Here is a 21,648-nt window from a genome sequence, read left to right on the forward strand (position 1 = left end):
CTCTATAAGAGAGTGCCCTGATTCTCTAATAACCCCAAATACTACCATCTACCTCAATCAAGTCACAAAATGGTTTATTGTGGTAAGCCAAGTAAAGCTTGCGCAGAGTGCAGGCTTCGGAGAACCAAGGTGGGTAAGCAGTTTCCATAGGATTGATCTAGCCACTGATTCGTCTAGTGTGACACTTTAACGCCATCTTGCTCGCAATGCATTCGCGCTGGTCGCAATTGTACTGGGTACCGGACTGAAGCAGATATGATGTTCCGCGATCAAACGCAACATTACGCCAATAAACGAGGAACTGAAAATGATACTCGACTAGTGGTATCTAAAAAGAGAACTAAAGCATCGAATGACGCGTCGGAGTCTTCTTTAGATTCTCAATTGACGTGCCAATCCACGATGCAACTTGCGACGCAGATAAAAACATTGACACCAGGGCTTCCGACTTCTTCAGCTGAGCAGGCAACGTGTTATTTCTTTCGAAACTATGTTCTCGAAGATAACTCGACAAGTGGTAGCTTTCAGTATCTCCACGAAATATATGACAAAGAACTCATTGGTCCTGCTTTGACTGACAGCATTGAATGTCTTGGCATGGTCGGCTTAGCAAACTTCTGGAAAGTTGCTGAATTTCAAGTCCACGCAAACAAAAAGTATAATTCTGCTCTAAGGCTTGTCAGCTCGCGGCTGAGAAATGAAGACGAAGCACGAGCTGATCAAACCCTTGTGGCAGTAATACTTTTGGGGCTTTATGAAGTAAGTTGAATAAACAACTATGAAAGTTCACTTGGCTAACAATCTAATAGATAAACACATGCACCGGTCCCCAGTCCATGAAATCTTGGACCAAACATGTAATTGGTGCCTCATCGTTGATGCAGCTTAAGGGAAAGCAATGTCTTGAAACTCCAATAGGCCGGCACATATTTGCTCATCTTAGGACTCAAATAGTATGTTCATTGCCTGTTTCAACGTTTAAACCATGCTTAATGCTTTACTTAGATCACAAATTGTATACAACGCCATGTCTCTATTCCGTCTTTCATTCGGGATTGGTCAACGTATGCTCTGCAGTTTCAATCGCCAAATGACGCCCACGCCACAACCCTGTCGGAACAAGTGATGGAATTTGGCAATCTCCGTGCTACAATGTCTTCTTTCCATGATTACAGAAACGCGGAAAAAGTCATCAAAGCGGCCCTCGTGATCGATTCAAAGCTTGTAGAGTGGGCATTCACTTGCCCTCTGGAGTGCATGTTTTATAAAACACTCACCTTGAGGCAAAGGTCTGACGGCGTTTTTTCGGATCATTATCATATCTACGATAGTATCTGGGCCGCCGCACTCTGGAACCACTATCGATGTGTTCGGATTCTGATCAACGAGGTTGTCTATGTTCAGCTCACCCATCTTAGAAATATACAGCCCGAGTTATTCGATTTAGACCTGAGGAATCCTATCTTTTCTGATTCTCAATTGGAGATCTCGACCACAGCCGTCATTCAACTATCACATGATATTTGTGCTAGCGTTCCTTTTATGCTTGGATATACAGAAGGCGGAGAAGTGACATTAAACAGTGCGAAAGCCGTTAGCGGTAATCTTTTGTTGTGGCCTTTGTACACGGCAGCCTGTACACCTTTGGTATCCGACATGATGTGTCACTGGGTAGCAGGGAGATTAAGAGTTATATCCGACATCATGGGTATCAAACAAGCTGCTCCATTGTCACATATCCTAACGAAAAGAAAGGATCTCTTGGCTTGGGAGCTTGAAGATATCAAGAAAGGGGCTGGACCAAAATATGAGGATTGGACACATGGACAGTTAATGGAGCTTACATGAGCTGAGATTACTTTCTCAATTGGCCGCAACAAAGAATGGAGATTCAAGTTGCTGTTTTAGAGACCTGCTCATTTTTTCTAGTCACCTAAGTTCTTCCTAGGTACATTATATTTTGCAAAATGCCTGACTTTCCAAAGAAAATTGCCTGCGTATAGATGCATGACAGGAAACTCATTGGCGCTTGACCTGTATTGATCCGAGCCAACGGCACTCTTGGATGATGCAGACCTCCTTGCTAGACCTTAGCAACAACACTAAGCAATGATGACCCGATCTACGGCTTGGACATTGCCTTGAAATTCTTATCAACCCTCTCGGACAGTTCCAGCTTGGACACAGCATACCTTCTCGAATATTGAAGCATTTAAAAATGTCTTTACCACGAGCTGGCTCTAGATAATAGGCTACAAAGAAATCTTGCCTCTCCGGGCCGGGAATTTTGGTCTCGGTGTGCTATTTTGGCGCATAAATTTTCGGTGGCTCATCATGGGCTCATCGCTAGCTGCTGCTTAGAAGTTGCGCCTTGCTCGAAATCACGACATCGCTGTATCGACGAGAAAAAAAGGCATAATTGTACCCCCTCGGATCCCGCTCGTCTCAAGCCTCAATCTTATAGCTTCTACCAATAACCGAGTAACAAGCCGCATATTCTCTTCCCCTTCTTCATCACACGACTAGACACCGGGCCTCTAGTAGGAACATATATCATGACGACTCCATCACATCCAAGAGATCATGAGAGCACTGACCTCAAGCGCAAGAACCCATCTCCAACGTCAAAGCCAGCAGACGAGGCCTCAAATTCATAGCCTGCAAGGGCCGATGTAAAAGCTAATTCAGAAGCCCCAGTGGCTAAAGAGGCGCAAAGAAAAGCTCGTGAGAAGAAGATTGCAGAGTTGGAAGCTGAAGAAACCTCGCTAGAGGATTGAAACAAGCTAATAAGGAGCTTACTTAAGCGAAGGATAAATATGTTGTTATCGCAAATAATGAAGGCGAATTTTCGAGAAAGTATGTATGATGGATAGGTATAGAATTTCAGGATAAAGACTTGGAATCATGAATGAGAAAATGAGAAAACGAATAGTCTTATTCATGTCTCGAAGCAAGGCGTGCAGCTTCCTTATTGCTTGAAGCCATTCAAATAAATAACATTGGAAATGAAGTTGTGGTTCTCTACTCGGAAGGTATCCTACTACCGTACCGTGTTATAGAAAATTTACCGGACTATTCACCCCACTACAATGTATCCGATATTTCTGACTGCAGTGCACATCTGGAATTTTAGCAAGCTCCAGCGAGTTGTGAATGAACTTGAGGCACCGTGTGGATCCTCTGAAGAGGACATTTGAAAAAACTCTGTATCGCCATTGAACTCAATATCTGAAATCAAGTGTACTCAATATCTGAAATCAAGTGTCTTGATTCAACAGTGATCTATCAAATAGACCTGGGTATCTGCCATTTCCATCCCGATAGGATAAAACAGAGACTAAGATCAATGAGGCCAACACTCGCGTTTTCGCAAAGTAAACACCTGTCTCATGAATGCAGAATTGACTTTGAACTCCCCTGAATAGAAAAGTTATGTTGTTACTAAAACCGAGTCGCGAATCCTTGCGTTCGATCTTGAATGAAACATTCCATCCCATCATCCCACAATATTCCAATGGCTTTCATTCCACATCTGTGTTCATATACTTTGATAATATTCCGTCTCAGCAGTCAAACTCACCGTTTCATACTATCACACCAAAGACCAGTTTTCATTTTCCACAAGGAAAACCACATTTCCATATGTGAATATTCAAGCTCCCTCAAACAGATAGGACCTTATAAGAAGAATCAGTACATGAATTTCCGCCCTTCTCCATATTTTCCCTTCCCATCACCATCCTGACCATTTCTCCTATGAACGCAATAGAATTCGCCGCGCCGGTAATCACTTTAATCCCCATGATACCTCCCTGGTAAGTTTCGCATCCCTTGGCATACTCGCCCACGGCATAAAACTTCAGAAATAAGATCGAGAAGATAACCATTTCCAATGAAACCAGTAAGTTAGGAATTCCATCCGTTAAATCACGAGTGATAAGTATATTGGTGGGGGGAAGGCGCGGCGAGAGGAATGCAAAGAGAGTGGTCTGGAAAAAATTCAGGAACACGATTCTTTTGAAGACCATGAGTTTGTGGAGGGGTTTGCGAGCGGCTGTTAGGGACTTCGTGGATTTGTAGAAGCGGATATGTGCTAGGATGGCGATGGTGGTGCTACCTATGCAGAGGATTACACACTGAGTTTTGGTTAATTTCTTGTTTCGATGATGTAGGTTATTTTCTTTTAAAAGGTTTTAAAAGAACTGAAGAAGGGCTTGCCTAAATTCTGGTGAAGTAAATCTTAGTCTCCGTCTCACGGTATGTTCCCTTTGCCTCTGGGATCTTCCATGAGGAATACGATGCACATAATAGCCGGGAATTGGAAGATCTGGATAACAGTTTTGCAAATTGGGGGAAATTGTGATGCTTGTCTAGACAAAGATTGGGCATGGGTTTCCTTGAGTACGTAGTTATACAGGAGTTGAAAAAATGCGGCAAATGCAAAGGCCTCGTAAAGTTCATTGATGGGGGAAATATAAGCCGTGGCTTCTTCAAAATGTATGCAGAGAAACGAGATGGCTGCAACTACGGGAATCATGAACATTATGCGGATGATTCTGGTGGGTGTGTTAGGAAATTACAGACAATAGAACAGAGGGGTTTGATATATGCTTTTGTTCTCGGGGCATAGAATAATGTGTTGCATGGCGAAATATCAGAGATATTGATAGGAGAAGCGAGAAGGCTAGACATGCTCCTGATAAAATCCGAATGAATTGATGAAACTGAGGTTATTGATGAATAGCACTTAAGCTATAGGTTTCTCTTAGTCTGAAACCATAAAATTGCTGCTGACGATGGAATCTTACGAGGATCATTTATGTTTTCCACGGGACAAGTGTGATCCTCAGGAGAATCGGAACTCCTTTTGCTTGAGACCAGAAAATGGACACTCCGAGTTTGTATGGGAAGGAATTGCATGATGAACGCTAATAGATAGGAAAGAAAACTTATTCAAAAAATGGAATCTTCAAAGTGCTATACTACACCTTGAGAAACGAGAGGTAGAAACAAACAACAGCTAGAACGTTTGAGCTTGAAAGATTATGGGGAATATCCATATCCCATAATTCGAAAGGACATATTTATATACATATGAAGTTGTCGATCTCCTATCCTCTCCCTATAGTGCCGGAACGAAGATGATCTTTCATATTGAGAAGTAAGAAAGGTACAAAGTCTCAAGAAGGGGGCACAGCCATGTCAGCGACAAGCTATAACCTCAAATCTGTCCACAAATCTCAGATATACGATATGTTGCTTCAAAAGGTAGCCAGCACGACGGGGCCTCCATAAGGGTCAACACCGGACCTCCGCTTCCAAACATGAGAACCAAGAGGATATCAAGGTCGAAGCTTATGTATTAAGCACTATTTCCAAAAGAGAAAGCAGTGCGACGAATGATGATTGGTGAGATCATGCCATCTGTGGAGGTGGCTAGGGTCAAAGAATCGTTGCCCAGGTACTTTGCAAAATAAAATTTGCAGGACTCTCAGATTCACGATCTTGGTTTTCGCGCCTTTCTCGCTCGGATGAACATTAGACCTTTTGTGCGTGAGATTTGAGAATGTATACTGAGGCCTTTTTGAACGATATTACCAATACACTAAAAATAGAATTCTACTTAATGCAAAAAAAAAAAAATCTATAATTTATATAATACATCTATGGAAATCTTAAACAAAAAATTCATATACGATAATCAAAGCTTTTACCACTTACTTTTTATTAACTTTAATGATTTTATAGTATTTAAAGTATTTAAAGCTTTCTATAGGTTTTAAATAGACTCTAGATAAGATTTCGAATTAGAATATAATAAAAGATTAGTGATTTTGAATAAAATGTAAATAAAATGTGATTTTTACAATACTTTTATTATCTAGAGTTTATTGTATAAATTTTCAATCAGCGATGTGATTTGATTTGTTCAAAGGCCTAAAGTGGGGACACATTCAGGTGCGTTTTACATTACTTACCCCTTCAATCACCGTATACATAAGACAATGTAAAGTCTATAATATAGACAGTATGAATCCCAGCTTGGGTTACTTATAGACTATAAAATGATGTGGGAACAGCTTCAAATTAATTTTTCAATACATATAATTTGTAGACCATTCATGTCAATCTATTTGTGGGTATAACGTTATGGGTTATATGCAGATGATTTGCAGATTATCCGTAGGTTGATTGATCGGATCTTGGGATTACTGACTCACCCGCCAGATCATCTGCAGATTATTTGTCGGATTCATTATCCGGTCCATGGGTACCCGTTGTGCAATTCATCTACAAGTTAAGATGGATGTAACAGTAAAGGGGCAAATTTATCTGATTGGCTACGATATCAAGAAAAAAGAAAAATAGGATTCAAATTTCAAAGAGGAGAGCGTTATAGGGGAAACGAGGAGGTGTAGTGGATAGATAAAAAGTGGGGTATAATATGAGTTTTATGGCGTGCAGGACTACCTGTCATCTTGTCAAATAGATCTGTCCACTCTTGGTGGGAGCTGAAATGCATGGTCATTTTAAGAGTGCTATCTATGAACACCGCTTGAGGCGTATTTGACGGGATGTGACGTTGAAGAAAAAGGTAACAAATGAAACAAGGATTCAGTACATAGGCTAAGCGATTCTGATATCGCTGATGCTACACGAGAATGGGTATACTGTCGCTGGAACAACTCATTCAGAAACGTCTTTAGGTGAAAATTATGTTGATCGGAAATTCCACGCAGTGAGACAAACGCAATATTTGAATGAAAAAGTAGAGATATCCATGCGGCGTAAAATTCGGATTTGTCGACTTAATCAGACTAAAACCCATTTCATTCTTTCATGCATATTTGAATTTCCGTAACTGGGTAAGTTGTGTTGCGCTCGCTACAACTTTAGACAGCCAGTACTTTATACCAACGCTAACAGTTTAGTAGCATCAAGGTGTACACAAACTGTCACATCTAATCTGATCTCGATTTCACACCAATCGGTCTTCCTGGACGCACATGTATGTAGTACCGCATCTAGTTACAGGTGGCGGGACAAATGGATGTAACTTGAGATTACCCAGCCAATCCTCCACGTCAACAAATCTACAGTATAGGAATGTAGCAAAAAGTCACCGCGAGCCTTTCAATGGTTTATGGAAAAAATACCCAATCACAATTTGAGTTGTAAAACGATTCACAGCTTAACTCATGGCGGAGAGCAGTTGATTCTGATGATCTCCACATGATATCATGCGCTGCAAAGCTTTCCCCTCATTATTTTCCCCCGCGTATCTGCTTGAAGATAACACTGCACTTTCTCAGCTCGTCTCTTGACCAAGCCTAGTCGTCTTCCAAGTCCTCGTCTGGATAAAATGATTTTTGTTTTACACGTCTGCCTCAGTATCACACTGCATGACTCGAACGTGAGCACTTTTCTATCGATCGCTCCCTTTTTGGGGAGGGGGGGGGGGGGATCGACTTGGATGTGGTGTCTTTGTATGCTGCAAGCACCACATTTTCATCTGTACTAGATTTGATATTTGTCAAGACCGTTAGCTGACAACAATTGTGCGGTTTCTTAGTAAAAAGCTGTTCGTATAATTCGAAGCTCCTCAATAGCTTTCTATCTACACTCTCACGGTACTATATCAGGGAAACTGATTGAGCCCGTGTCTATGGTATAACTGCAAGTTGCAGTGATCCATGATACAAACTGCATCTCGAGATATCTTGAAGATTAACTTGCATGAACTTCTAGATGTCTTTGGGGTCGTCTCTTGGCTCTCGACATGGAAAGATGCTCGTAGTCTAGTCGGGAAAAAGAGGGAGATTGGGCCATGAAATTGGACATTTAATGCCCAAAATTTCACGGAAATAGTCTCTGCCTGTCTTGGTATGTAGAGAAAATGGCGGCTATCTTGATCAATCTTGCCTTCCAAAACCCTGTTAAACTAAGCCGAACTTTGCATGAGTGCAGAATTCTTATTCCTGGATGAGAGCCCGACTGATCGCCATGTAATATCGAATTAAGTATTGATTTTCTTGCAGTTAATGAGGCAGGTCGTACTTTTGGGTCATGCATGTGGTTGAGCACAACTTACAGAATGTCCTCGTGGTTGCATTTAGTAAAGATTTTTATTATAAATAAGTGTGAGAAGTCCCCCATTTCTCATTTTTATCTTGAACCAAAGCACACAGTCATCCTCTTCTCACCAAGTTAACAGCAACCTACTCAGAACATTTGAATTTTCTCAACCTTCAATCTTTAAACAAATCAAGATGACGAACGCAACCTGGGACTATGACGGTCTGAGAGTCACTATGACTTCTACATTCGACTGGCGTTGGAGTGACTCTGGTAGTGGTGGGAAAAGAAGCGCTACCTTCTTTCACCCACGTGCTCAAGGAAACTTGTGCGCACTAGGAAGTTACGGTAATCCCGCCTACGGAGAGATCACAGGGAAAAAGTCTGTGCTCCTGGTTGGGCCAAGTCCTAACGCACCTGCCGGAGTTGCCCCTGCCGTTGCAAGACCAACGAGCTACACAAACATGTGGAGCGACAGTGGCTCTGGCGGAGCCAATGATGGTACCATGTGGCGACCCATAGCTCCATCTGGATATGTCGCAATGGGAGATGTCATGGCTACAGGGTACGGAAAACAGCCTAGCGTAAACGACGTCTGGTGCTTGCGCTCAGATCTCACCCGCCTATCCACCTATGAGGCAAGCGACTTTTGGAACGATGGATCATCTGGAGCTGACCGCAACTGCTCGACCTGGAAGATTGTTACAGAGTCCAATGGTATTGATGGTTCCGAATATCTTCCCATACCTCCTTACACCTTCCGCGTCTCGCAGGGTTATGGCAGGGCAGATACGAGCTATGCTGTCGTGCCGCTTTTGAAAGTTCCTAATGCGTTCAAAAGGTTCGAATTTGCTTTACCGACTGTCACGAGAACAACAATCCCTAGCACTGGCGACCAATTTGGCCAACAAGAACAGTGCTCTGTGGTGTTGCCTTTCATATTTTATCTCCCAAACGACAGCGCATGGAATCTTGCTAGGATATCCAAACCTTTCTATACTGTCAGTCGATCAGTTGCTTGGAATGTTGAGGGGGTATGGAACAATGACAGCGCAGGTGACTTTAATCGTTCGAAGACCATCAAGTGGGGGATAAGTAAGACTCAAAGCGAAGAGATGGTGCACTCAGCTGGTGTATCTATCTCGGCTTCATATGGTATCAAAGGTTTCGAAAGTAGTGTTACACTCAATTACCAGTTCACTCAAACCAATTCAAAATCCTTCACTGAATACGAAGAAGGAGAGACCACCGAGTCATTCGTTGTTCCCGGAAAAACAGTGAAAGTCTTGTTCAGCAAGCATATTTGGCTGAAGGCTAAAGCTGGTGATGGTACAATTGCTAGTCAGGTGGAGATGGTTGCTAATAACGATATTCATTTTGGTGGTTGCGATCTAAGCTAAATCGTCGATATCGAGATGGCAGCAACGGGATATCACATGGTAGTAAGACCTTGTTGAGTCGGAACTCCTTGTCTCAGTCGGATAAAAGTCACGTAACGAATACCAGGTGACGAATCATTGACATTTCAAAAATCGGATCATTGAGACGAACAATTACTCAACCGGTCCAGAAAGCATGGAGGTTTATGCTGTAAATTGGACTTCCTAAGTGTGTAGAGCTTCGTGCTCAAGAACAATCATTACCTTCATAGTATAGCTAAAAAAAATTGCAGCAATCATTGCCTTCATGTCCTCTGATACTTGAGACTAATGCTTGTGCTCATCCCCAAGCTACGAACAAAATCCATATCCCGTACAGTTTTGCGATACATCACCAGAATATTATTTGTTCTGACTCAAAGTCCTGGACGCAATGTCGTTCCTGTACAGCTAGCAAACGTCCGTGTTGTAGTAGAGTTCGTAGTGCTAGTATCTCCTCTTTGGAAACCTAGAGTACACAGAGAAAAATAGTGGGGATGAAGATACCGACTGACAACGCGCCGAGGTAGAAAAGGACGCGTGCTATAGAGATCGAGTTCGTAGGCCATTACCAAGTCGTAAAAATATGAGTATTGTGTGAGTTGATGGTGTGAGACGGAACTTCGATTACATTTTGAACATATCCAGCTGCTTATAGGATTCGGGATATTATGACATAAATTCTCGAACTTTGAAAAGTCCTCATGGGTCTTGGGCTATCAGAATTTCCGATCATATGCTATCGAATAAAGCCTGTAGCTATGGTAGAATATTCAAAATGACGCGACATGAAAAGAGACGAAGATGCCACAGGACTGATATACAGAGCAATGATGAAGGTCGACCAATAGAGTTTTGATACCTGAAGAATTCACAAACAGTCGGTGCAAGAGAACCTTGGCAAATTCCTTCTCGTCAATCACTATTGGATGAACACTGTACCAACATCCTCCGGAAGCGGAAAACTCTACCACAAAGAACCTTCCCTTAGACTTGTATCAATCCCAATTGTCGTACTTGCTATGCCTGCTCCTATTCATGTACTACTTTCTCTTGAGGGCTCACTCAAACAAAAAGCAAAAAGTAAACTGCAAGCAACGACAAAGACGTAAACCAGTGGCATCAAAGCATTTGAGGGGCAGTCAGACGTGGCTGAGAGATATTGCACAGAAGTTCTGACGTTTAAGCTATCCATGGTGATTGGACACCGGCGTTGGTAAAAGCTGTGCTGTGTACTTTCGTTTGTCGCCTGGAGAGAAAGCGTATTTCTATGGCGAACTGGTAAAGTAATGTGGGAGAAGTCAGACGTGTTATCGCTGGCTGCAGCAATAATAGTCATCGTGACCCTGGACATCTTTGCTATGAGCAATTTCTGGTTGCACAAAAAAGGAGTGAATGAGCATTCCAAGATTGCTCGCATGATTGAATTGTCAACATTGTGATTATATGAATTATATGTGCCCGTCAACATTTTAAACATCCGGGTGCCCAGAGTTTGAGTGACTACATCTTCGTTGAATTCTTCTATCAAATTTCCGGGGAACTATTTTCCCAGTAGTTGGTTCGGTCAATACTTACCACGTGCGATTAGAAAACGCAAGTGTTCCTTAATTATCGCAGGTTCTGCTCTAGCACCAATATTTATACACTAATGAAAGATAAAGCGATTCTCACATTATAGTCTCCGCTTCTCCGATGATCATGGTGTTCAGGTTTCAGAATTAAAAACTTCAAGGATCGTTGCAACAGGTAGTTAAAAAAAGCACAACGATTATAATCGCAACATATGATTCGCAATATTAGAGGGCGAAACCTCGAGCATATACATTGTGCAGGGATGCAAAGGTTTTGTTTTTGAAACTGTTATGGGAAGATAAAATGATAAACAGTAACTTGAATCGTGAAATGACAAGATCTTTTCTACATAGAATAGGAAATGCCTGACGCCGAAACATAGATTTCCATTTTCCGCGAGAAGTTTCAGTTCTGGGGTACTTTCCCAAGTAAACTGAATGTCTCCCACCTCATTCCCTCGCCATCTTCGACCCCCTCCGCATCCCATCTAGCCCAACCGCCATCTTGATATTGTGGTTCAGCAACTTTACTCCAACCACGTATAAGAGCTCTCCAATAACAAGCCTCAGAAGCTGGGGACAAGTATCTTGTGAACAGTTCCCGCTGTCTTTCAGCAATACCAGCAGCTATTTCAGGATGGTTCCGCAAGTACATGATTGTTTCCTCAAGGTCTGACCAGTCGGGTTCAACAAATATGATGTTCGCTTCACTCAGTGCGTAGGTGGTGGGCCAACGACTTGTCCAATCATATTCAAATTTGGAAGATATTTCACGTGCCGGGAGGAATGTTTTTGAAAATATGGGACGCATAAAGTGTGTTTGGTGAAGTAAATAGGTGGGTGGTGGTGTGAGGATAACGGAAGCGCACGCCTGATGGAAGATTAGACGCCCGGAGTAGGTTATGCCCTCCGTGTAAACAATATACTTGTACTTGCAAAAATCCTCTATCCCGATGGCATTTTCGGCACTGTCACCGTTTGTGGTCCAATTGAGAGCTTCTATATCCGCCCACTCTTTATTTTTACTCTTGAGAATCAAGCTTGGCCGTGAGTCCTTGTTACCAACGGTATTGAAGCGTCCCGTTCCTCTCCATACCGCTTTGTCAATTTTCTCGGTCCAATGTTTATCCATCTCTATACGATCAATCTTGGACAACGCTTGATCGACGGTCCCAATAAATGAAACCGGCCACGACCAAAAACTAAAGTGCGGCATAACCCAGTAGTTTCCGTGTTTAATTTTAGGGTCGTTCGATCTTGAGAATGCCCATGAGTTATTCATTGGAGTATCGAGTATATTGAACGCGAAAATAGTGTTCGGAAGAGGCGAAGGAGAAGTAGTAACAGCACGGTGAATTTGGTGCAAGACTGAAGTTCGCTCCTGTAACATAGAGATCAGAATCCTGTGGCAATTACCTGGAAGAAGTGGTGACAAACCTGGAGCATATTCCGGGAAGGGTTCGGGTCCGCAGAAATGATGAATACCTGGATTTACCAGTCAACATAGTTTGTAAGATAGGTGATTTGATGGCCAAAAAGAACCTTCCCATCCTTTATCCTTCCTTGCACAAGCCCGGTACGATGATCCGGCTGTCTCTCCAGAGGAAATGGCCCTCGAGCCACTGCATCATCAATCTCTTTCGTCAAGCCTGGAAAAGCTGCGTGGCATTGGTCCTCTGTCAGTGAACGTGAGTGGAGGATGTCTGCAGAAGGCTTCTGCTCATTGACCGAGACCTGAAGGATTGATGATCGTAAATTCGTAGACTGCTTATCATATAGGTAAATGCAAACAAGAACAATTAAGAGAAATATCCCAATGTGACTGGGGCTTCTGAGACGGTACGCCATTGCCTCATGATAGGCGAACAAAGACTCAATAGCGCGCGAAAGTAATTCACCAAAATCTCAATTCTCATAGACGTTTCGTTTCACATTGGATAACAAGGTTGGCACGGTAAACAGGAACTCGCGCCGATAAGCCTATTTAATGGTAAAATGCGAGGGATCAAAGCGCGTGGTGTTGTGGATATCTTCTGCCAAGTGACTTACTGAATACTCAGGACTTACCGTAATATACCATACACATTGTTAGTACTGGAAACTGATGATTTCTGGACAAGCTCCGATAAAAGACAAGACGATGTCGACAGGATTCATAGCCTCACGAGTCTCACAGAGATCATGATGCGTTTGATGAGACTTGTAGCTACAGAGTACGGTACCCGAATACCATCAAGTATAATATATCACGTGACTGATCGCAGCATCCCCGAAAAGACAATTTCGAATAATTATGTATATAACGATTAGAAAATCGACTAACGCCTTGAAACTTCAATCTCCCTGACTTCATTTTCGCATACGTCTTCATCAGTGCAGTCGAGTTGGCCACCCAAGAGATGAATCTAACATTCAACATTGGTTCTAAGAATGTGTTGTAGTTGCTCTCATATATACTTCGATAGAAGGACTTGTTCAGGTCAGATTGATTTTGGCTTAGGGAACAATGTCCTAGACATCCCACATGAAAGAGTACTTGAAGACGTCTCTGGATCCGAAGTTCTCTTGCTTTGTCATGCATTGACTTTATGTAAAGAACCCCTTCCCCCTGATCTACCCGTGATTCCCTCGTAGCTCATTCTTCGGATCCTGTTGCATATCTTTATTCTCGAGACTGTCCCACGGATTTACGACAAATCTTACTCATGTCCTGTACATTCTATCCTATTAACTTAAGATATCGTGATTTCACTGAAGATCTCCCAAGATATTTTGCTCACTTTCTTTTCATTTCCATTTCCTTGAAAATAAAGTCTTTAATTTCACCAAATTGAGTGTTCTTTATTTCATCACATAATCTCCCAAATTATACACAACGAGAGGTGGAATCATTAGGTGATGAAATGCCTCATGTATCATAGACATGCTAATATTAACAAAAGGAAGAAGAGAAGGTGAGCTAAAGAAACAAGTTTTTGTGTGAAAAACGCCCAATACTATGCATGTTCGACCTTGTGAAACATCCCTTGAATATTCTTACATTTTACAATGCTCTTTCTCTCCTACGGCAGTCGAGATTTCAAAACTAAACTCCTCTATCTCCTTGGTCTTTTGTCATGACCACCTTCTCTCATGCTATCTTGATCGCTTCTTCTCTTCCTGCCACTACCCCCATCTTCCCGCACACCTCGTCCATCACGTTCACTTCGATCAGATCTGTCCGATCGTGGGTTCCGTCGGTCTCCTCCCCTATCCACTCCTCTATTATCAGGGGGATTTGACCAATTACCACCACCAATATTGCCATCATGTGGATTATGTTGAGAATCACGATCTCCGCCATGCGCATCTCGACGACTACTGTCTCTTTCGCGATGCTCTCTTTCTCCTCTTCCACCGCCAGCTAACAAGTCCCTACTAGCAGAAGGATCCCCCCTGGAGTGCCTGTCTGGATCTCTAGACTCTCTATCGCTTCCACGAATCCTGTGTTCACTCCTGGATGAGCGTTCATCTTCCGGAGGGCCACCACGCTTCTGTTCCCTATTCCGATCGCTAGGTGAAGTTCGACGACTGCGCGTAGATCGATCATTCCTCGAACCACGTCCTCCTCGATCACCACGATCGCGATCCTCATTGCTCGATGCGGGATTTCCAATTAAATCAGCTCGAGCAGGATTTATCAAGTCTCTTCCAGAATCCCTAGCTTGTGCGGGGGGCGGACCCGGTGGAGGTGGAGGCGGGAGAATCGGTGTAGGGGGACCAGAAATTGGAGTTTGAGGTTGGCCCCCTTGACGTCTTCCACGACGCTCTTGACCTTGTGGATGCTTGGTTTCTTCAAGCATACGGTTAATATTGTTGATTAAATTTGGCTGTCTTGCGCCGCGTGGTGGACGCTCATTTGATGATGCAGGTCCGGTTGGTGCACCATTCATTCGAGAAACAGGACTGTTTTGAGCTTGAGATTTGGGGCCGAGGGGAGCAACTTGTGTTTGAAGAGGTGGTGCAGTCGGTCTTGAACGCGCGCCATCTTGATGGGAAGGTGGGATGTTTGCCGCGGCTGCTTGCCCGCCAAAGCTCCTTACTCTATCTGGGTGCATACCACTAGGAGCGGCGGTAGCAGCCGGTGGTGCTTGCATAGGTGCCTGGGTGGCTTGTGGACCTAGATGCTTTAATCGATCTGGATGGACTCCCGATGTTGGAGTCGATGCAGCGGACGTTGTAGGTACTGTAGCGTGTACAGACGCCGTTGGTTCAATTTGACCTGGGCCTAAGCGTCGCGGATGCCGTCCACCAGAAGGACCAGTGGGAGGTTGTTTATCTGGGCTTGGTGGCCGAGGAATGTCAAGTGCAGGAGCATTGGCCAATCTTCCATCACGTCGCCCTTGCGGTGCGCTCGTCATCCTATTATTCCCACGATTTCTGTCACGAGGCCCAGATGGGATGTCTGGTTGCTGATTCAAGCGACCGAAGTTCGGATCTACTTGTGATCTATTCAGTCTGCCATGATCGGGGTCCACAGGACGGGGAGGAGGTTGGGATTGTTGAAATGCTGGATTATCCCTGGCTCTATCTTGAGGAGGGACTCGGTCAATGGCTCGATCAGCTGGCCTCTCTCCTCTTGGACCGGCTGGCGGTGGTACAACTTCGTCGGCACGACCTCTTGAAGTGTTTTGTGGATCCATGGGTGTGTTTCGATTCGATCTGTCATCGCGCCTTGGATGTTGATGATCCTTTTCGGAATCATGTCGTCTTGGAGGTGGTGAATTTTGCCTCGAAGGGCGCTCTCTGGTGTCCTCTCTAGGCCGACGAGGAGAATCAGCGCGCGATGGCTCATTACCACCGGATATCAGAGCGGCCCGTTCAGGATTGATCAACTCTTGCCTATCTGGGTTTACTAATGCTAATCTATCGGGACTGATTGCTGGGCCACGATCTGATGTAGACGATGCTTTCGGTGGGGAAATTGCTGCTTCACGAGACAAGCGACCGCCATTATCTGGCGTACGGTACCCATTGGATGAAGCCCGATCCGTAGTATCTCTTCCAGGTTCATTGTTCCATCTTGGATTCGAATCCGCTCGGGGACGTTCACGTTCATTGTTTGATGCACGATCGTTGTTTCTGAAATCTCTTGGAGGGGTATCCATGCCCCTCCTGTCGCCTGGGGGAAAGTCGCGACCGCGATCCCTAGTTCTATCCCGGACCAGCTCTGTAACTCTAGGGTCTCTCATGTCTCGTCTATCGTCAGTCCTAGCGGGATGACGATCCATCATTTGGCGACCAGGGATGGGAGCATCAGGCCTGTTGGGTAGGTTATGATTTGCTGGCATGTTTCTCTGCAATTCAGGTCTTGCGGGTATGTTAGCAGGTGCTGAATTTGGGGCCGAAGCTCTAGCAGCATTTTCACGCAAGATTCTCTCGCGTCTTAGTAATACTTCGGACTTCCTCCCTTCACCGGGTGCCGATGACGCTTTATCCTTGACACCAGAATTATCAGACGACTCCTTCAACATGTTGCCTTTGCCAGCTGCAGAAGCCAGTTTTGCATCATCGACTTCGCCGTCTTCGACCTCAGTAGTCAAGTTCTTGGGGGTAGAGGCTCCCGTAGAGCTTATAGAAGTTAGATTAAGATAAGTAGATTGAGGTATGGGCACTGACTTAGCTCGAGATTGGGGTTTGAACTCAGGAGCTGTGGGCTTCAAAGTTGTTTTGGCAGCAGGTCCTTGCTTGGAGGCATCTAGCGAGGGGCTGTTATTCGCTTGCACAGGGGCCTCCTATAGATGGTTAGTGCTATTCGATTCCGGCTTTCGTTCTTCACTTACCAGGCTATAACCAAAGGCTTGAACCATCACCCATGATTTGGATTTCTTCTTTAGCTGCACCAAGATGGCATTACCAGCAAGAGAAAGATCCTCCCGTGCACCCTTCTCTCGGGTAACAATTGTTTCGAGCTGCTTCACAAAACTGTTGCCCATGAAGTTAACCGCTGGGAACACGTCGACAACGGATTTAAGAATAGTCATAGCGTTTCGAACATGCATCCATTCCGTTCCATCGAAACATTCACGCAGTGCCACATTCAACTTTTGATGCCACGAGTACAGAATATTTTTGAAACCACGGTCACCGTCATGCTCAAGGAGGCCCTTTACGGTCCCATCTGCATCAATAGCCTTAGCAAAACCTGGTAGGTTCTTGCTTGCTCCCCACGCTTCTTTTTCGTATACTCCCTGGTCACCGTGCCAGCGGGCCAGATCCGTCAAGACCAATCTCAAGAAACGACCCAAGTTCTCCGCCTCACGAACAGTAGATGTAAAGATCATAGATCGTAAGCGATTTGATCTAAAAAGCCTGAAATAGAGCGAGAGGGTGCGGAAGTTGGGTGTACCGTTCTCGTGTAAGAACTTAATCATTCGGAAGGAAAAGTCTGCATCGCTAGGAGAGAGAAGTAATCGTGGAAACAAGCACCTTTCAAGGAACGAGTCGCTCACTAGATCGCCCTTCACGTTGCTAAACCATAAGTTTTTGCGTTTTAGCAGACGGCTCTTCTTCCCTGAGAATGCCCCGACTTGTTTGCCAAATTCTGCCAGCAAATTTTCCCTGGTTGTTGCCAGAGCCTTTTTAGTTTCTTCTTTTCTTGCCATTCCGGCCCTACTCATGTCTGAACGATCCTTCATTACATCGCCTTGTTCTTTTAGCAGACGGGAAATTTCGGCTTCGTAGCTATGACTAGGAATAGCCAGGTCGCTTAATGTAGAGCTCCAGAATACAACGTAGAATTCGGAAGTGAGGAATGCCCAAGAGCCTTCAGGTAGGACTTCCTCAACAGTATTGATATACGGTTGCAGTAAATCATGAAGCGAATCCGTTTCGGTTGTTGCTATTTGCAATGGCGAATCTCCTCCTTTTATATCTGACATCTGTACGTCGTCCTGCGCGGTAGATGCTCCATTCTCTGCTATCGATTCCTTGGCCGCAGAGTTTGGATCATCGCCATTCATACCCACATCACCTTCTGCATCTACCTCTGTGGCTACAGCCTCCACCAATGATGGTGAAGATTTCGAATTTCCATTGACATTTGAGGATAGTAGCTGGCTAATACGATGTGAGATACTTGGACGACCGATCATGAAGGCAAGTGTTGGATCTAAACCAAAATCTTTCATAAGTTCGGAAATTCCTGGGACGAGATCATCGAACTCCTCAATTGAAAGGTTGCTGCGAAGTAGATCAAGATATTGGAAAAGAATCATCTGGGTATCATCGATCATCGTAGCTAATAGTTTGATAGGAGCCTCATCATCCGAGACATTATAGATGGCCGATTGTCTGTGCTGTGCAATGGACAGCAAAAGCTGGCCACCTAACTTGGTATCAGTCAAGCCTCTCATAAGTCGCTTTGCTGTCTTCAAAGATTCGTAACGTTTATCTTGGAGGTTGATCAATGTCTGGCGCCTTAGAAGCTCGCCTCCAGTCATGGCAGCGAGTTGAGAATCAGTAAAATCGGTGTCGGGCACAATTCCAGACATTTGTGAGATGAGCTCCTTAAGAATGACCAAGTCTGTTGAATTTCCCCGGTGAAGTTGGTCATTAACGTACTGAATGAGGGGAATTAAGTTCATTATAGAATATCGCCTGAAGACCTTCCCAGAGAATCTGGATAGTGCTAGAAGCCATCTACTTGGGAGAAGTGCGAATTCGGCATCGTTTCGATTCCTGTCTTTTCCTCCTAGTGAACTCAACAGCGACCAAACGAGAACGTCGTACCCTAAGTCAGTGAAGTATTTGCCACACTCCACAACAACTTCCGTAAGATTGGTGTATGCTTCGATCTGGCCCAGAGCCACACTAAACACTATGCCCGGCGATGCATAGGCAATCTTGGCTAGAGCTCGTGCCATCACAGTAAGATTGGTCATACTAATCCTTTTCATAGTACTAATTGTCTCAGATTTGGTTTTGGCGAATGCAGCTCTCATCGGTGGTAGTCGAGAGATCTGGCCCTCAAACCACTCTGCGTAGATGGAATATCTGATGGATAGAGGATAGAAGCGAAGCATACCGTACACCTCATTGACAATACTTGTATTTGCTTTAGTTAAGCTCAGTGCTGGAACAAGGAGACGCTTGAGCAGATCTTGCCATCGGTCATAATTCTGCGTTGAACGATCTTCTGCAAGACTTTGTGTGCCAATCCTGGCTAACTTTGACAATAAGCTAGCGTCTTTACCAATATTGACGCCAGAATAGTTAAGTAAAGATCCGCAAAGAGTGAATATATCATCCACAGTCTGACAGATAGGTACATTATCTGCCCACTCATCCCAGTAGAATCTATATGCATTGTTGTCATTTGTGTCAAACTTATCTGGGAAAGGCCATCGTAATTGTTTTCGGGGAGGCAATGCGAGTAAACGAATTGAGCCCTTGGGCATACCAGTTTGGTCGGGATCTAGAACCTTTTTACTTGGGCAGTCTGGTACTTCAGAAGTGGTCGGTCGACTTAAATCGAAAACATGCTGAATGGAATGATTCAAGATACGATGTATCAAATCGAGAAGTTCCGGATAGGCTTCTGACAGCCAAGGGAATCTCCCAAGAATGAATAGAGATTCGGGAATCGCTCCGATCGTCAGAAGACAGGTTAGAAGCTGCACCTTTTGATCCGAAGGTTCGTTCAGCTTGTCTTTGTCATCAACCTCGGTTGTAGGTTTACCAGATCCATCAGACTTGGTGGCAGCGGCATCACGAGTTCGTCCTCCGTTCGGCAAAGTATCATCCACCAAAGCTCCAGCCATCATCAATGCATTCATTGTGCCTCCACGACTAGCCTTCTCTTTCTCCTCGATTTCCTTCATCTTAGCGTCACGAACAGCTTCCATGTCTTCGTCTAGAGGCCACAAGTGTGGATATAGATCCTTGAGGGAGATAAATCCAATCTTGATCAACAAAGCTGTCAGATAAATCAGGTTCGCAGGCAACACATCCTCATTGTCTCGTGCGGCCGAGGCGTAAAAACGTAGTTTAAACCCAAGCAACTGAGCTGCTGTTCGATTTCCAGAAGGCGGATAAGTCCCTGTTGCTTTAATCCACTGATAATCTTCATCAAGCTTTGCATCATCCTCTTCGAGAAGTCGTTGTTTCGTCTCCGCATCCACAGGCTGGCGACCTCCGAGCTCGAAAAACGCTTCAATGCCAACATCACGAGCTCGATCCCAGAATAGTTTGTCGCGCTCCAGCCGTTGACTCGTGGCAAGTTCTTCCTCTTCGTCGGTTGAAGTCCAACCAGGAGCGCTGGGTAAAGCCCACGCTGGAAGGCCACCACATCGAGGTATCTTGTCGAATTCGCCGCTTCTCGGCCACCAAGAGCTAACACGGAGAAACTTTATAAAGAAACGGAATTGTTTGATTAGAACAGCCGCAAACACATCCAACGTGATATCTAATACTCTTCCCACATCGAGATCAAATGTTCCTATCAGGCCTTTCACTTTCTCAAAGGCATCTTCAACAACCTCACTAGAAGGGGGTTCGCTCCCACTGGTTGTGAAAAGCTCTGTAACCAATTTCGAATATCCTTCCGTCTCCTCCCTCAAAAGATTGTAGTTCGCTTGTCGGTATAGAAAATGAGTAGCTTGTCGAATTCCCATGCGTGTAAAGGTGTCTCTCGTGAGTCCGAGGTTCAATAGAAGAGTGGCATCCAATTTCTGTCGCATTACCATGGCGGATATGCCTGTGGAGAAAACGAATGTGCGAAGTGCATTATTGGGTGTTTTGAGATCTTCTAATTCAAACATCATAGACAATGAGTCAAGGAACAGAGCTTGCGGTTCCAGGGTGCCTGGAACGTTATCTACCGGCGAGATGTCTGGTCCCAATATTTCTTTGATGCAACTGCCCGCATCAGCAGCATCAATGCGACCATCGAGGGTAGCGCGAATGAATTCTTGAAACACAGTTGCCAAATCCATTGTATCTTCATCCTGACGAGCCTGAATGCCCTTTTCTACTACTTCTTGTCGGCCATTTGAGGTCCATGAAGACATTTGATCATCGGTAAGGAAAACGTAATCGAAAGTAGCAGGGTCTGGGTCCCAACTAGGACTGATCATATCGTTCGTGTTCATTGGGGTTGGAGTTTGCGCTGGGGTCGTGTGAGAAGCGCTCGAGGGTCTGGGAGGTGGAGACATTGGTCCTGGTGTTGGGGTGGCTCTGGTAGCTATCGAGAGGTTACTAGGATTGCTCGCATTGCTTGAAATATTTGAATTATTTGAATTATTCGAACTGCGACCATCATTTCTACGTCCTCTGCCTCCGCCTTGATTACCTTGACCTCCTCTGCTGCTCCTTCTGTTACCGCCCTCGCGCATACCAAATTCTCTTTCATGCTGACCTAAAGAAGTATTTCCCGGTCGATGAGGTGAAGGTCGAGGCTCACCCTGGTCTACGGAATTTCTATCATTCCTCTTTCGCTTCCCTGCTGGAGCCATCTCCAAGTCTATCGATAAAGCTCAGCGATCTGCGCACATGTGTGTCGAGATGCTGATAATAGCCAAGAATTATGAGCGATGATGCGA

The 21,648-nt window shown here is 44.5% G+C and overlaps 5 protein-coding genes across 5 annotated transcripts; 2 read left to right on the forward strand and 3 right to left on the reverse strand.

The window, feature by feature from the left end:
- Positions 1–69: 69 nt before the first annotated feature.
- On the forward strand, positions 70–1,848 carry EAF01_009151 (uncharacterized protein; the record flags this gene model as incomplete). The annotated part of the gene is made up of 4 exons (XM_038917407.1): positions 70–129; positions 178–759; positions 810–953; positions 1,006–1,848. The coding sequence occupies 4 exons, from the start codon at positions 70–72 to the stop codon at positions 1,846–1,848; spliced, it is 1,629 nt and encodes a 542-aa protein (XP_038767012.1).
- A 1,814-nt stretch (positions 1,849–3,662) lies between these two features.
- EAF01_009152 (uncharacterized protein) lies at positions 3,663–4,920 on the reverse strand (the record flags this gene model as incomplete). The annotated part of the gene is made up of 3 exons (XM_038917408.1): positions 3,663–4,113; positions 4,257–4,556; positions 4,796–4,920. The coding sequence occupies 3 exons, from the start codon at positions 4,918–4,920 to the stop codon at positions 3,663–3,665; spliced, it is 876 nt and encodes a 291-aa protein (XP_038767013.1).
- Positions 4,921–8,270: 3,350 nt separating this feature from the next.
- On the forward strand, positions 8,271–9,476 carry EAF01_009153 (uncharacterized protein; the record flags this gene model as incomplete). Its single annotated transcript, XM_038917409.1, has 1 exon — positions 8,271–9,476. The coding sequence occupies one exon, from the start codon at positions 8,271–8,273 to the stop codon at positions 9,474–9,476; it is 1,206 nt and encodes a 401-aa protein (XP_038767014.1).
- A 1,475-nt stretch (positions 9,477–10,951) lies between these two features.
- Positions 10,952–13,029, reverse strand: EAF01_009154 (uncharacterized protein). Its single transcript, XM_038917410.1, has 3 exons — positions 12,611–13,029; positions 12,506–12,553; positions 10,952–12,449 (listed from the first exon to the last, which is right to left on the reverse strand). The coding sequence occupies exons 1-3, from the start codon at positions 12,914–12,916 to the stop codon at positions 11,475–11,477; spliced, it is 1,329 nt and encodes a 442-aa protein (XP_038767015.1). The 5' UTR covers positions 12,917–13,029; the 3' UTR covers positions 10,952–11,474.
- Positions 13,030–14,163: 1,134 nt separating this feature from the next.
- On the reverse strand, positions 14,164–21,561 carry EAF01_009155 (uncharacterized protein; the record flags this gene model as incomplete). The annotated part of the gene is made up of 3 exons (XM_038917411.1): positions 14,164–16,678; positions 16,727–16,842; positions 16,891–21,561. The coding sequence occupies 3 exons, from the start codon at positions 21,559–21,561 to the stop codon at positions 14,164–14,166; spliced, it is 7,302 nt and encodes a 2,433-aa protein (XP_038767016.1).
- Between the last annotated feature and the right edge of the window lie 87 nt (positions 21,562–21,648).

Source organism: Botrytis porri (assembly GCF_014898465.1).
Source record: "Botrytis porri strain MUCL 3234 chromosome Unknown BPOR_013, whole genome shotgun sequence".
NCBI lineage: Eukaryota > Fungi > Ascomycota > Leotiomycetes > Helotiales > Sclerotiniaceae > Botrytis > Botrytis porri.